The 16,057-nt window shown below is 39.5% G+C and overlaps 1 protein-coding gene across 3 annotated transcripts in view; it reads right to left on the reverse strand.

Annotated features, from left to right (window-relative positions):
* Positions 1-16,057, reverse strand: part of TP53BP1 (tumor protein p53 binding protein 1) — a 91,857-nt gene that overhangs the window by 57,201 nt on the left and 18,599 nt on the right. For 2 of the 3 annotated variants that reach the window (XM_068991087.1, XM_068991086.1), the window contains exons 1-7: positions 11,877-12,062; positions 11,576-11,669; positions 11,262-11,346; positions 3,059-3,186; positions 2,309-2,467; positions 1,868-1,967; positions 85-248 (exon numbers count right to left, since the gene is read on the reverse strand). In XM_068991087.1, coding sequence (XP_068847188.1) covers positions 85-248; positions 1,868-1,967; positions 2,309-2,467; positions 3,059-3,186; positions 11,262-11,346; positions 11,576-11,669; positions 11,877-12,053 — 907 coding nt within the window. In that variant the 5' untranslated portion in view covers positions 12,054-12,062. Of the gene's footprint in view, positions 1-84; positions 249-1,867; positions 1,968-2,308; positions 2,468-3,058; positions 3,187-11,261; positions 11,347-11,575; positions 11,670-11,876; positions 12,063-16,057 lie in introns of those variants that run through there. The other variant, XM_068991085.1, reaches the window with a different exon arrangement.

Genomic DNA, 16,057 nt, shown 5'->3' on the forward strand with positions numbered 1-16,057 from the left:
ACTTAAAATCAGTAGCCTCAGAACAGAAATAAAACTTCAGACCTTCAGAAAAGAAGAGCTACGGCAACTAATTATTCTTTGTACCTGTTTTATTGCTCTGATCAAACAAGTCTTCCTGAGTTGACAAAATCTCAGGCTCCGGTGACTTCTGAACCTGCATCCCACCTTCTGGAAGTTCTTGAGCAGATGTCTGTTCTTTTGCTTCCATAGCAGCAGACACTTTGGGACTAGAAGGCATGTCCTCTGACCTAGGAAATCATATCACCAGAAGAAAGTTCAAAGGCTTTCATCTTTGAACTAAGAAGCTTTTCCTATTCTGTTTTCCTTTATTAATTTCAAAACCTTCAAAAACTATCTGTTAAAAGTGAAATAAGCTACTCTTTATAATGATGCAAAGCTCTCAGCCTCTTTCAGAGTGTGTCTCAGTCTCTCACACAGCCAAATCTCTTTCTCCACGCTGCTCACTGCAGCGCTGCATGCTGTCCAAGATTTCTGATCAGTGGTTTAGGGATTTCTACTACTCGTGTTGTTATCTAGATGTGCATGAAGGTGTGTGATCAAGGGCACAACAATGCCAGAAGGAACAACAACATTCCACAGAAAGGGCCTGAATGTAAATTATCCTCTGTATCATCCACACACGTTATCTTCTGCTGACCTTTTTCTCTTTTTTAAATATTTGTTTGCTTGTGTCAGGCCTTTGTTGCGTCATGAAGAATCTTTAGCTGCAGCACGTAGGATCTAGTTCCCTGACTAGGGATCAAACCCAGGCCCCCTGCATTGGGAGCATGGAGTCTTAGCCAATGGACCATCAGGAAGCCTCTGCTGACCTTTTTGATTTGATCTACTCAACCTAGGGCCCAAATCAAAACTCTCACCACAAATACATGTGTAAGACACTCACTGCTGGCTCCTTTCCAGAGACTTACGAAGTTTACCTACTCTGCCATTCCCCAGAGTAAATAGGATAGCAAAATCAGCTAAAAAGCAATTTCCTAAAGAAGAGTGGGAAAAGTCAGCTGCAGTTTAGCTGGGTGTTTTGCATTAGAAAGCTGACCTCTCTTTATTTTTTTTAAACATAAATTTATTTATTTTAATTGGAGGTTAATTACTTTACAATATTGTATTGGTTTTGCCATACATCAACATGAATCTGCCACAGAAAGCTAACCTCTCTTTATATTCAACTTTCCCTAACCCTAACCCGTATTTCCCACTGTTTCTAACTGAAGGAAGAAACAACAGGATACTAAATCTTTATTCATTCCCTCCTCTAAAACGGAAACATCCCACTTGTCCTCTGCCACATCTAAACCTGAACTACTGACCAGAGATAATGCTGTTTGGGATATAGCACTCACCACAGGCAGAACAGAGATCAACTGGTCATTCCTACCAAGTTAAGAGACTAAAGGACATGCGGAAAGAACACTTCCCTATTTATCTTATACATAAAATATAGGATGCAGGATACCTGAGGACACAGAGCAATCTGGGTGTTCCCCAGGTATAAAAACAGTGGACTTTCAATACAATATTCCTCTGACTCCTATAACAGAGACGCTAGAAAGACATCCCACAGAGACATGGTGCCTCTGCAGACAAAGAACAGAGAGGAGTAACAACCAAGAATAAAGGGGTCATCCTCACAATCACAACAGCAATAAATTGGATTTTTAAAAAAAGATAAGGACATAATAAAAATTCATAAACAATAAATGTTTCTACTGAACCAAAAATATGCCCAGGGAAAGGGGGGAAAAAAGAAAATCAAGAATTTCTAAAAATGTTTCCACCTGGCCAAGTGAAATAAGTACAACTCGATAGTAAATGCCCAAAAACACTTTCTAGGAAGAAGCTGGTTTACCTTGTAGGTGGTGATTTTTGCTCTTCCACCACAGGGACATCCTTGCTGGGCTGTTCTGCCATGGGGATATCTTCATTAGACTGTTCTTCACGCTTCATTGCTTCAAGTTTTAGAAGAAGATAGGACGGAGATATTTAATTTTTCAAAATACTAGAAGTAGTCCCAGATGCTTTTTAAAGGGCAAAGATTTTAAAGAAAGAAATACAAACTGAAAATATAGACAGGTATATCATTCCAAAAAGGAAAACAGCCTTTACCCACTTACCAAAAACCTTAGCATGCAAGCCATCAACTGACACGTATTTGCCAGACAACTCTGCAACTTTACTATACTTAGATTACCTTAACTTAGATAGCCATAAAATACATCAAGGAAAACACAACTAGCATGGGGGAAAATACTTATAAACAATTCTAAATGCCAGAACACACATTACGTACCAATATTAGCATCCACATCAGGTAGCCGACTATACCCAGAGTTGGTGGTTACTGAGTGTAGAGGCTCTCTGTCTATTTCATATGGCACAGTTTGTTCTTCAATATCCTGGCTCTGGGAGAGTTCCAGAACCCCAAAGCCCAACTGTGATGAGGCAGGATCTAGGAAGAAAACCCCAAGAAATCAGGAATCACCCCATATTATGCGCTATGCAAGGTGCTACCCTTCAGCAAAAGAAGCCCATACTAAGTCCTTCACATCAAAGCCCTGCCCCACCTCTCCAAGTTTTCTCAAAATAAAACTAAGAATAAAAGCACTGAAAGCAAAGGGGAGAAATGCATAATGAAGCAAAAACCTGTGTACTATAAAACCTTACAAATACCTCATAAAGGCAGACTATGTCTACTTTCTAAAGAAATATGCAAGCGCCACGCGCACACGCACACACACACGGCAGTGCAGTTCAGACTGTGATTCCACCCTACCAGGCATACAGCTCCCAGATACCTGAAAAACGAATGAATACAAAAGGAGGAGGAAGCAATATGCAGAAAGGAAGCCAAACAATGAGCTAAAAACTCCTGAACAACAAATTAGGTGGAATATCTTAGACTACTAGCAAATTTCCTAATGACTATACTTAATTTAATGATGAGATATCTACAGCCTGATAAGAAGAATTTGAGGCATTTGCAATGTTCATGTTAAAGGGGCCAGACCACTCTACTATTCTGAAAAAGGCATAAAGCTACCTTCAGCACTAAGGGAGTGTGTGGTATCATCTGGAATATCTTCTTCCTTTTCCTCTTTCTCCTCTTCCACCTCTTCTTCCTTCTCTTCACTTACAGGAGGAGCAGATTCCACTGACATTCCCAAAACACTACACAGCAAAAAGACACAATCATGTATTCCCAGATAGGATGGGATACCCTGCTCAAAGAACTCTGAATTTTTCTGTGACTCCCCACACATCATACCACTTTTTAAGTAAATGTGAAAAAGTTAAAAAACCTCACCCCATTACTGCTTCTTTCTACAGAAAGCACCTAAAAGGTTGACAACTCAAAACACTGTACAGAATTAATACAAACATGAGTCAGAAGGAAGAAACAAACATACTTCATTTTTATCTTTCTCTGAAAAAAACATGAGCAGGGACAGAAAAATCTCACACTCAAGAGAATCTGACAAAGAAAATGCGCATTAGATGTGCAGAGAAGGGGCTCTAAAACCCAGCTGTTAAACAGAACACAATTAACAAAGGCATTTTTGCAAAAATTTTTACAAGACATAACATAGACCCACACAGCATTTGAGGAAAAAATTCAGGTTAACATCACAGGTCAAAAAATGATAAACAAAAGTATAAGACATAAACAATTAGGAAAAAATATCTGCAACAATATAACAAAAGAATCATCTTCATAAAATACAAGGAATTTATAAGAAGCCTAAGATATAAATGCACAACAAAAGAGACAACTCACCAAAAAAACAGAAATACAAGTATCTTTAAACATGTAAGAAATCAGAGAAACCATTAGTTGCCAATCAAATTAGAAAAAAAAAGTAAATATTGTCCTACTATTCAGTGCTGTTGAAGTAAGATTAGCATTATTACATACTCTTCATGAGAGTATAAACTAAATAGAACCTTTCTGAAGAACTAGAAAATATGTATCAAGAGCTCTAAAAAATTTTCATACCTAGTAATTTCAATTATAAGAAATAGCTTAAAATATGAAAAGATCCTTGTACAAACTCACTTTCAAAGTTCACTGTGACTAATAACCCACTGTAAGCCCAACAGTACGTAAGTAACTAATTTCATAAGAATTTATGCAGCTGTTAAATATGTTCAAAACAACCAAATACAATGTGTAAATTGTATATCTGGGCTAGATACTGGACAAAATAGATATATATAATCCAAACAAAACAAAAAATTTATGTATATAAAATAAAGACATCTTTGAGACAACTGGGAAAATATGAACACAAACTATATTATTAGGTATTATGGAATCGATATTAGGTGTGCTAAGGGTATTATGATTATACAGGATAATGTCTTTTTCTTAAGGGATGAATTCTAAAGTATTTGAGGGGAACTATGATTTCTGCAACTTAGTTTCAAATGATCCAGCCCCCCAAAACAGTATATTTTATACACACACAGAAAAAAATGCATAACTTTTACAACAAAAATCATGGGGCAAATGTTAGTAAAAGCTTTAATTGTCAGGGAAAATTAACTGCTCGTGTTGATAAGCAAAAAGGTCAAGAAACACAAACTTTCACCTTCCACATCTCAACTATGTAAATCAAGTGCACACACAAAAAAAGAGAGAAAATAAGCCAAAATATTTACAGGAATTAGCCTCTGGGTGGCAGAATTACAGATGACATTTTTTGTTTCCTTTTAACTTTCTATCCATTTAACACTTTACATAAAGACCATTAAACATAAGTTTAAGAAGCATGAAAGAGATAAAACATGGATTTGCAAAGTTGGGAACCATGATCCAAGGAAAAGAAGAAGGACTGAGTAAAGACTTTCACAAAATAAAATAGAACATTACCTACACAACTGGGAGGACCAGATGTAAGACCCTGGGAAATAGGGAAAGAAAGTCAAGAGCGTGTATGACAAAAAAGTAGAAGAGCAAAAAAAAAAAAAAAAAAGACAGCACTAATCACACACCCTGGATCTTCTTCAGCCTCTTTTGGTGGTTTTCTTCACATCCCTAACCTCTAAATGCTGCTGGGCACAATGAGTCCTTGAACCTCTTCACCTATACTCATCCCTTTAGTGATCTTATCCATACTCATGGCCTTGAATACCATCCATACGCTTATGACTCCACAATTTTTAATCTCCAGCTTAGATCTTCCTCCTGAGCTCTAGACTTTCACATCATCAACTGCCTCCAATTGGCAACTGAAAAGGCAACTCAACTTTAACAAGCCTATAAGTGACCTTCCTGTTCGATCTTCTCCATCTCAATCAACAGCAACTCCATTCTTCTAGTTCCCAAACCAAAAATGTGGAACCCCCATTACCTCCTTCATTTCCCTCATATTTAACATCCAATCTGACTTTGAATACTAATTTCAAAAACCCAGAAGCTCACACTTCTCATCCTACTTCTACACTGGTCCAGCCACTGTCACATTTCGCCTAAATTATTTCAAGAGTCTCCTAGTTGGTCTTTCTGCCTCTGCCCTTGCTCTCCCTTCAGATTTTATTTTTAAATTTAACTTGAATAGCTTAATTTTTATTTTCCCCAGCTTTATCCAGGTATTAGTCTATTCTTGATCCAGCAGCCAGAGTGATGCTGTTCAAATCTAAGTAACAGCATGTCATTCCTCTGATCAAAGCTATTAAACACCTTCCTATCTCACTAAGGAGAAGACAATGGCACCCCACTCCAGTACTCTTGCCTGGAAAGTCCCATGGACGGAGGAGCCTGGTAGGCTGCAGTCCATGGGATCGCCAAGAGTCGGCACGACTAAGCGACTTCACTTTCGCTTTTCACTTTCATGCATTGGAGAAGGCAATGGCACCCCACTCCAGTATTCTTGCCTGAAGAATCCCAGGGATGGGGGAGCCTAGTGGGCTGCCATCTATGGGGTCACACAGAGTCGGACACGACTGAAATGACTTAGCAGTAGCAGTATCTCACTAAAAGTAACAGCCAAATGCCTCACAATGATCCATAAGGTCCTTATATTCTGGTAAAGGCCTTATATATTCTGGTCCCCCCCTTACTTCTCTGACCTCTTTTCCCACTCCTCTCCAGCACTCCAAGGCAGCCACACTAACCTTGTCATCATTTCTCAAATATTCCAACACACTCTTCCCTCAGGGCCTTTGCATTTGCTGTTCTCTATGTGCAGATTACATTTATCCAAATAACAGCAGAGATCACTTACTCAAGATTTTTAGTCAAATGTCACATCAGGGAAGCACCCCCTAAGTCACCTTGTCTAAACTTGCAACTCCACTGATGTTTCCCATCCAATTCTCCACTTTATTTTTCTCTGTGGCCCTATCAGAGTGTAAGACACTATAGATTTTTACATATTTATCAGATAACTGCTATATCCCATAAAAGAATATAAGCTACATTAAGGTGTAAAGTTTCTTATCTCTTCTGATCACTCTATATCTCCAAAACTCAAAAGTGCCTGGCATATAGGAAATACGCAATAAATATTTGTAGAATGATTAGGTGAATCAGAGCAGATCTGAAATAAATCAGATTTTGTCCACTATCCAAAACTGATGGAAAAAGAAAACAAATGTTTAAATATACCATTTAGAAATATAAATCTAGCCAATAAAAAAACTAACATGGTTATTATCAAAAATTAGAGGAGTATGCTGGGACTTCCCTGGTGGTCCAAGGGTTAGGAATCCGCCTCCCAATGCATGGGGTGCAGGTTCAATCCTCATCAGGGAACTAAGATTCCATACGCCACAACTACAGAGCCCACACCAGAACAAAGGCCCTATGCAGCCATACATAAATAAATATATATATTTTTTTAATTAGATAAGTGTTGTTGTGAGTTAAACCCTCATCTTTCATTACAGAACTCAAATGTCCTAATCTGATTAAACAAGAAATGGCAATACTGTACTGTTACTTAGTTTTACAACAATATTAAAAGCTAAAAAGATAACCTCGAGAGAAGTAAAAACACAGACACTTAAAAAGGGTTACCTCTTTGGTAAAAAGGATTACTTCTGTGAAAGGGAGCCAACAGTGGGAATGGACTCTGATTTTTATTTTAAGTTGTTTTTAAAATAATCTATGCATTTATATTTCTCTGTTAAAAGTATTTAACAGACCTCATCAAAATTAAAAACATGCTCCATGAAAAAAAACCTCTTAATGAAAAGACAAGCCAGAGAGAAAAAAATATTTGCAAACCACATATCCTACCAAGAACTAGTACACAGAATATAAGAATTCTCAAAACACAAAATAAAACCCAATTACAAAACAGGCAAAAGGTATGAGCAGACATTTCCTTGAAGAGGATGTACAGATGCAAAGAAGCATGTGAAAAGATGTTCAACATCATTAGCCACTACGGAAACGCAAATTAAAACCACAATGAGGGCTTCCCTCGTGGCTCAGTGGTAAAGAATCTACCTGCCAATGCCGGAGTGAAGTTGCTCAGTCGGGTCCGACTCTTTGTGACCCCATGGACTGTAGCCTATCAGGCTCCTCTGTCCATGGGATTTTCCAGGCAAGACTGCTGAAGTAGATTGCCATTTCCTTCTCCAGGGGATCTTCCCGACCCAGGAATTGAACCCAGGTCTCCTGCATTGCAGGCAGACGCTTTACTGTCTGAGCCACCAGGGAAGCCCAGGTTCAATCCCTGATCCGGGAAGATCCCACGTGCCTCAGAGCAACTAATGCCCTGTGCCACAACTACTGAGCCTGTGCTCTAGAGCTCTGGAACCACAACTACTGAAGCCTGCGCGCCTAGAGTCCAGGCTCTGCAACGAGAAGCCCACTCACCGCAACTAGAGAAAAGCCTGCACAGCAACAAAGACCCAGCACAGCCAAAAATACGTAAATAAATAAAATTGTTTAAAAAAACAAACACACACACAAGGAGAGATCACCACACACTATCAGAATGGCTAAAAGAGTGACAACACCAAATGCTGGTGAGAATGGACAGAAACTGGATGTCTCATACACTGCCAGTGGGACTGTAAAATGATACGACCACTCTAGAAAACAGATCAGCATTTTCTTAAAACAAAAACAAAAACAAACTAAACGTGCAACTACCATGTGACCTAGCAACTGTCCCCCTGGCTAGTTATCCTAGAGATATGAAAACTTATAAAAACCAGTAGGCAAATGTTCATAGCAGCTTTATTTATGCTAGCCAAAAAGTAAAATCAACCCAGATTTCCTTCAATGGGTAAATGGTTAAACAAATTGTGGTACATCCATACCATGGAACACTACTCAGCAATAAAACAAACCACTGATACATGCAACAACTCAGATAGATCTCTAGTACGTAGTTTGAAAAAATCCAACCTTCAAAGATTATATAGTATATGATCTTATTTATTTTAAGTGAGGAAAGTTTACCAATAGAGGAGGGTCTTTAATTTTTTTTGGCTGCTCCTTGCAGCACGTAGGATCTCAGTTTCCAGACCAGAGATCAAACTTGTAGCCCCAGGATTGAAAGCACGGAGTTTTAACCGCTGGACCACCAGGGAAATCCCGAGGATGGTGCTAATTACTGGTTGCCAGGGGTTCAAGTGCAGGTGAAGGGGATGGATGTGGTTGTAAAAGGGCAACACTAGAGCTCCTTGAAGTGTTGGAACTGTTAGCATCTTGGTCACAGTGGTGGATAAACCTACACATACAATTGAGCAGTATAAAAATTATACACACATGAGTACAAGTAGAACTAGAGAACTCTGGATAATTTCATTGAATTTTAGCAATCCTGATATTCTGGTTGTGAAATTATACTATAGTTCTACAAAATGGTACCACTGGGGAAAACTGGGAAAAGTATACAAAAAAAATCTCTGCACTATTTCTTACAAAAGCACGTGAATCTATACTCATCCTGGGAATTCTCTGGCGGTCCAATGGCTATGACTCCACACTCCCAATGCAGCGGACCCAGGTCCACTCCTCGGTCCCACAAGCTGCAACTGAGAGCTTGCACACCACAACTAAAGATCCCGCACACCACCACAAAGATCGAAGATCCTGCGTGCCACAGCCCTGACGCAACCAACACCCAGCGTGCCCGAATAAATAAAAATAAATATTCATCATCATCTCAATTTTTTAAGCGTTTAACAGAAATAAAAATATATTCGGCATATTTTACAACGCTTCATGTTTTGGACCAAAGGCTTACATCAGCAAGACAACAGATAAAGAGAGGAAGATCTTTTGGAATTTTATGATGTATAAAACTCACAAGCAGCTTTTCAAAATGTCTGCTGTAACGAATAAAGACAACATAAAGAGATCAGTACACATGTGTTTTCTAGAGCTTTCATTCTTCTGTAATCAACCCCACATTCTTTGCAGTTTCGTGGCCTTTTCACATGCTGTTCCGTGTGTCTGGAAAGTTCCTCCTCCCACATGCCACACTTCTCCCCATCCCTTCAACTATGCCTAACAAATTTGTATTTATAATTTACATCATATTCTCAAAAAGGTTTTCCCTTATCCCCCAGATTAGGTCATATATCCTATTTTTTCCCTCTTTACAATGATCACAATTTCCACTGAATAACTATTTATGTAATTATTCAACATATGTCTCTCCTATTAAAGTGTAAGCTCTATGATAGCAAAGATGATTTACAACACCCGCCACAGTGCTTGCACGTTTACTGAATGTAAGCATTCAAGTTTTTTTTTTTTTTAAGAAAAAGCAACATGTTCATGCAAAAAGGGAAAAGAAGTAGCATGAGAATTCTCAAAACAGTACCATCCATTTATAACAACGGGTACGCACGCATTCTGTCCCCAGTGGTTCAAACCCGGGTCCTGAGCCACAAAAACATAGATAAGCCTGGCACGTGGATCCTAAAGAGGTATCAGAAAAACTTAAACGCCTACAAAAAGCAAAGAAAGGTAACATAAATGACTGAAGTGGTTGGGTTTAAGAACAAAAGCACAAACCCTAGGAAAATGAAAAAAAAAGAACAGCTGGCCTCAGTGTCCAGGTACAACAGTGAGTTACAGGCACTATGACAGACCACAGCACTCATGTCCCATCTAAGCAGAGATTGGCTGCTACTCACAGCTCTAGCCAACTGTTGCCAATAATACAGCAGTTGCATTACTTCTGAACTAGTAATCCCAGAAACAGGAAACTTAAGTTCCATGTGAAATGTCTCTATTTTTAAATTCTATCAATTAATTCAAATGTATTTTAACAACCATGTATGGCCCAACTAGAACCCACCTGCAGGCCAAAGTAACTCCACCAATTTACAGATTGTTCTAAAGTGTCCAATTGATGATTTGAGAGAAAAATTTTAAGTGCAAACACAGAGTATTAAATAGAAAACATACACACAAAAAAAATATTTATTTTTGAGATAAAAATCATAGTCTTTCACCCCAAACTAACATTCTCCTAACAACCTCCCTTTTCTATTCCGCCACTCTAAGACTCTTGCCTTCTTCCTTGATCTTAGAAGAATTTGGGCGCTGAATAATCATAAAGAAAGAGAGGCACTTGAGTTACAAGGACTCAAAACCCAGGTCTGCCACTTACTAGCAATGTATTCTAGTGTAAGGTTTTTAACTTTTTTGCCTGTCACTCCCCCCTACTAAGTAACATGAATGATTGAAGTGGTTGGGTCTAAGAACAAAAGCACTAAGTAACAGAAGTAATGTAATGTGTTCATTATACAGCTTCTTTAAGGATGAAATTAAATGGCAGTATATATCAAACAACCGATCTAGTACCTAACAGAGAGGATAAATTCACAAATGGGCAATGTTAAAGATTTACAAGAGACAAAGTAAAAAGTGAATACTGTTAAGAGTATGAATTAAACATTCTGGGTCTAAAACTGGTGAAGATTCTTTGGTTGGTAGGTAGAAACCATGCCTAACTTTTGATAATATATCTTAATATTTTTTATTTTTCCTATTAATAAGTCATATCCAAGCTAAGAATGAGGAATTCTTATTTTGTTTCACATGCACAAGACAGATCACAATTTGAATAATATAGGTGCAAAAAAGTTGCTACCTTCACAAAAGAGATTCCAGCTTAAGTACCAATAGAATGCTAGTTAAAACAATCCTCACATCAAATTTCCTGCTCCACAAAAATAAATCCTTTTATCCTTAGGGCAAGACAACAGGCACAGATAAAAGAACTGATCCATTAATACATTTAAATAAATTCCTCCGAACACTAATATACCTGCTTTTCCTATTTGGCTGAGGTAACTGTTCAATGACCTGACTGATGGAACCACGTGTGTCCAAATGAGAAGAATCCATAGAGTCTGAAAAAAATAACTGGATATTAGCACAAAAGGCATTTACCATCAAAGTTTAATACAAATTCAGGAATGTGGACAATACCAATCTAATCAGCTGTATTAGAAAACCAACCTTTCGCATACCTACTACACACCAGACATTGTGCTAGACTTCCTTACATACCTCACCACAATTACATAATATTTAAATCTACCCAACTCCAATAAGAGCACCCTTGCAAAGGAGTCTCACCTGCGGCTTTGTTTTCTTTCCGATGCTCATTGAAGCCACTATTATTGTCTCCTTGTTCTTCTTCAGCCGTTTGCTCGGTATTGGACTCAACATCCTAAAAAATATACATGCACAATATACCCACTATATATGAGATAATCCAAAATGAGATATATTTTTGTGAAAATACAGATTTCACTTTCCAACCAACTTTACTCAAAGATAGTGATCTCCTAAGTACTTACCTTTGCAGGCTGGTCTAGATTAGGGGTGGGGTGGGTTGGGAATCTACTCAATCATTTCCAAGCAATCACTCACTCACCAATACAGGGTTCTCTTTGTGTGTCTGAAGATTAGGCAGGTGTCGAGCTAGCACACTGAAGTGAGAACCAGAATCATCTTCTAGAACCTGGCTTTCAGGCTGAGAATCTTCAATTATCAGGCAAGGAGTGTCTTGCTGAGAGAAATCTGAATCCAACTGACTTCCAGTAGGGTCCATCTGCTCCCCTGGAATGGAATAACAAAAGATCAGTTCCGTGTAACCTACTAGCCTTCCTCACGCAGTCTGAGCTTAAAATAATGAGGCAGTTAAGTACGAGACTTGGAAAGGGGGACGAGTGTAGGACTCTTCCTATTACAACACTGTACCTAAGCACTTTCTTGTCATACCTGCCACGGCCCGATTTCCTCCTGCTTATAATCAGCCTGCCTATCCTTCTCTCCCCTTCCATCACCTTCGCGTAGACACCCTTTCCCCTCCTTCCTAACCTCTACTCTCCCCGCCCCTTTTTTCCATCCCCCACAACTCTCCCTACGTCCTTCAGGCGCCTCTACCGCTCCCCAAAAAGCATCTTTGGAAAACCTCTGATCGTCTGAACCCCTACAGCCGTTCCTGCTTCCTCACGACCACCCGGGTCTTCCTAGCGAGTGCTACCCCACCCCCTCCTTGGGGCCCTCCAACCCTTCCCCCGTCACCGCCGCCATGCTTGCCACCCCGCCCCCTCCGGTTTGCCACCCCTTCAGACGCGAAGCCCAAGCCCTCAGAGCCGACTACTCCCCCACTTTTCCCCACACGGTACCAGGCATCCCGGCGGGAGGTCCCTCGCGCTCGTCCTAGAGGTTTCCGCACGCTCCCCAGGTCCCTCCAGCTCTATCCCCAGGTCGCCGCTGTAGCCACCGCCGCCACCGGCCGCGAACTCCCCCTTTCCCGTCGCGTCACGCAGCATCGGCTCGCTCATTCGCTGCTGCTGCCCGCCACTCAAGAAAGGCTGTGGGTAACTGGCGACTGAGTCGGGGTGCCCCGCCCCACGTAAGAAAAAGGAACACGGCGGCGTGTTTCCATGGCAGCCTGGACTTTGCAGGCCCTCCCTCTAGTATAGCTGGAGAATGACAGTATCCTTGAACCGAAGGGACCTTGAGAGGGCATGAAATATAGTCCCCTGCCTTTCCAGGACGGTTGTCTGTACCACTCCTCAGACATAAGAGAAAAGACAATTTTTTTTGTTGTTCAAGCACCATAAGGCCCTACTCTCACCCTCTTCCGTGGAAAAGGTTTCCTGGCTTTCTAATAAAAGGGCAAAGAAGGAAGACTAGAATTTCAGAGCTGGAGAAACTGAAGAGAGAGAGGACTCCGGGGTTTGCCAGGTCAACCAGGATTCCCTTCTTAGGCCTCTACTTGAATTCAAGGGCACACATTAAATACGTCTTCGCCAGTTCTTAATTTTTTTTTTTCTATTTACATTGGCAGAGGGCCCTCGTAAGCCATATTTTCCCCCCATTGCCCTTTCCAGTCTGGGACGTAGTTCAAGCTTCACGTTTGCGTATCGGTGACCTATCTTTTGTGGAATTGCAGCCTACACAGACCATGGCCCCAGACATTTTTTGCACCTCCATTTGAGATAACTGAGCACAGTAACTGTCGGTGGTGAAGAAAACAGCTGCTGCCCTTTAACTAAATGACCTCAAAGATCCCTCCAAGCCCTGAGAGTCTATTATCCTAATTATGGTGCCAGGGTCTTATAGAGGGTGTGGCAGCTGTGACTTGTATTATTGAAGGAGGTCCCATGAGGAATATATTGTTTTGGGGAGGGTATTTTTGTTTTTTGTTTTTAATTTAAAAGGTGGCTGGATCTGAGATGGAATTCTAGCCAGAGCATCTGTCAATAGGGAAAGCACCCAGCACCCTGCCAGGTATATACATAGTAGGTATTCAATAGGAAGTAGTTTTCTCTCTCTCTACCCCAGACTTAGAATGACTTAAGCACAGTCCAACCATGATTCTCTAATTCTGGAAAATACCCAACACTTGATATAGGCTAAGCTGAAGTGGAGCTTCGTATCAACCAATCGTCTCCCTCCTGTTATAAATTACATTGATCGTATTTTCCAAACAAAAATCAAAGCATGTCATCTGAGTATATGTTACTTGTGGGAACAAAAGGACAGACTCTTTGTAATGAAACTGTCCTGAAAAATCTAGAATCTACTGTTGCTATAACTATAATATAATTAGGGTCCCCAGAATGTTTTATTAGTGGAACAAAAATGGAAAGGAGCATACAGAGACATATCTCACTTCTTAATCCTCAAATCCTTTATAACTGACTCTTGTCTTCCCTCCTACTCCTAGTGTAGCAGAAGACCAGTGACCAAATAAATGCAGTCCTACAAGAACCAGGTAAGGTCAATATTGACTACACTAGATAGACAAAGTGAATCCATCTGCTTGATTTGAGAGGACACAAACAATCATGTCCTGTTGTATGCAAATTTTGACCTTGATTCCCATAAAAATTCTCCATAGTCACTATATTTTGGGTCTTTTCTGTCCTGCTGTTGCATCTTCCATCTCCAAGCAGGACCTAAATAGGTAGACTTTCTTGATTATTTGACAAACAACTGTATGTGTTTATCAAAACTTACAAAACTGTACTAAAAAGGGTAAATTAAACTTCAATAAGCATGGCTTCTCAGGTGACCCAGTGGTAAAGAATTTGCCTGCCAATGAAGGAGATGCAAGAGATATGGGTGTGATCCCTGGAGAAGGAAATGGAACCCCACTCCAGTATTCTTGCCTATAAAATTCCATGAACAAGGAGCCTCCTGGGCTACACCCCATGTGGTTGCAAAGAGTCTAACACAACTGAGCACAAACATGGCTAAAAATAGATAAATAAATGAGCCTGAGCCATTCCCATTACTAAATAAAACAAGAGCTTTTTTAAAAAAGAACTGTGAATTCCTTGTTAAGCAGGAAGATAATTAAATTAATCATTAAATTGCCCAAACAGATCAGAAAATGCAGGCAGGATGATTACCCACTGAGGCTGTGACTGATCACAGTTAGGTGAGCCAAAGGCCTTTATTGACTCTTAGGACCATCAGCATATCTGCCTGTCTACAGGTACATCTTTACCCAAGCTACCCCCAAGAAATCTAATCTACTAAAGTTCTCCCAGACAAGAAAATTCCATCAAACCCCATGTTAGCTCACTTTGAAGTTTAACAAACCTCATTGTCAGAAATTTTTCTTGTAATCATCTAATCTAAATTCTTTATTCTAGAACTTGGAGCCATTTTCACTCATATTGTCCTTAATTGGTAATTTTAAAACCTGAACAAATTCTCCTAAGACTAGGATCATCTTAGCTGTCCCAATAATTCTATCAATCAAACAATGAACATAAATGCTACATAATGAGCTCGATAGTCTTTTCCTGAGGTCTCCTCACAGACTTCTCTAAGCAAAAGAACCCTAGATGGTTTAATCCTACCTCACAGACACTATTCACCAGCCTTTATATTTGTTTCATGGTTTTCCCTGAAGCTCAGCGGCAAAGAACTTTACTGAAGATGAGTAAATTTAATGATAAACTAAAACATATCCCTTTTAAGCTGCAATATTAAATTATTACAAACTTACATTTAACATGTAATTGATTCTGACCTCTAGGCTGTTTTCTGTTGCACGTGGACCTATACAATCATACCCAGGCATAGACCAATAATATTGATATAATTAATAACTGTATTACATTTTTACTGTGTGTCAGGTATGTGCTCTGTTTTACATTCACTATCTCACCTAAAAGCTTCGTAACTCTGAGGGTTACAGATGAGGACACTCAAAATTAGAGAGATAACATAATTTGCACGATGTCTCACAATCTGTGAGAACCCAGTCTAACTGCAGAGGTTTTATATATCTGATTTACATATATATATTTTATATATATGTCTGATTTATATATACATGATTGAGGAGGAAAATTAACAGAGAAATGGCAAAAGAGTTGATATAAAACTTTTTCATTTTAGAATGTATTTTTGAGTACTAAATATGGGTGTCCCTAGTGTCCTAGAAATTCATAATTAAAATAATATGAAGAGAAAAATAATATGGAGAAAAATGAAAAGTTGTCAACTCCTCACCCTTATGAAGAAATTAAGTCAACAAAGAGGTGATGATCAAAATGTGAAAGCAAAGTGCCTAAAGTAGTCAAT

Source organism: Capricornis sumatraensis, chromosome 19 (genome assembly GCF_032405125.1).
Source record: "Capricornis sumatraensis isolate serow.1 chromosome 19, serow.2, whole genome shotgun sequence".
NCBI lineage: Eukaryota > Metazoa > Chordata > Mammalia > Artiodactyla > Bovidae > Capricornis > Capricornis sumatraensis.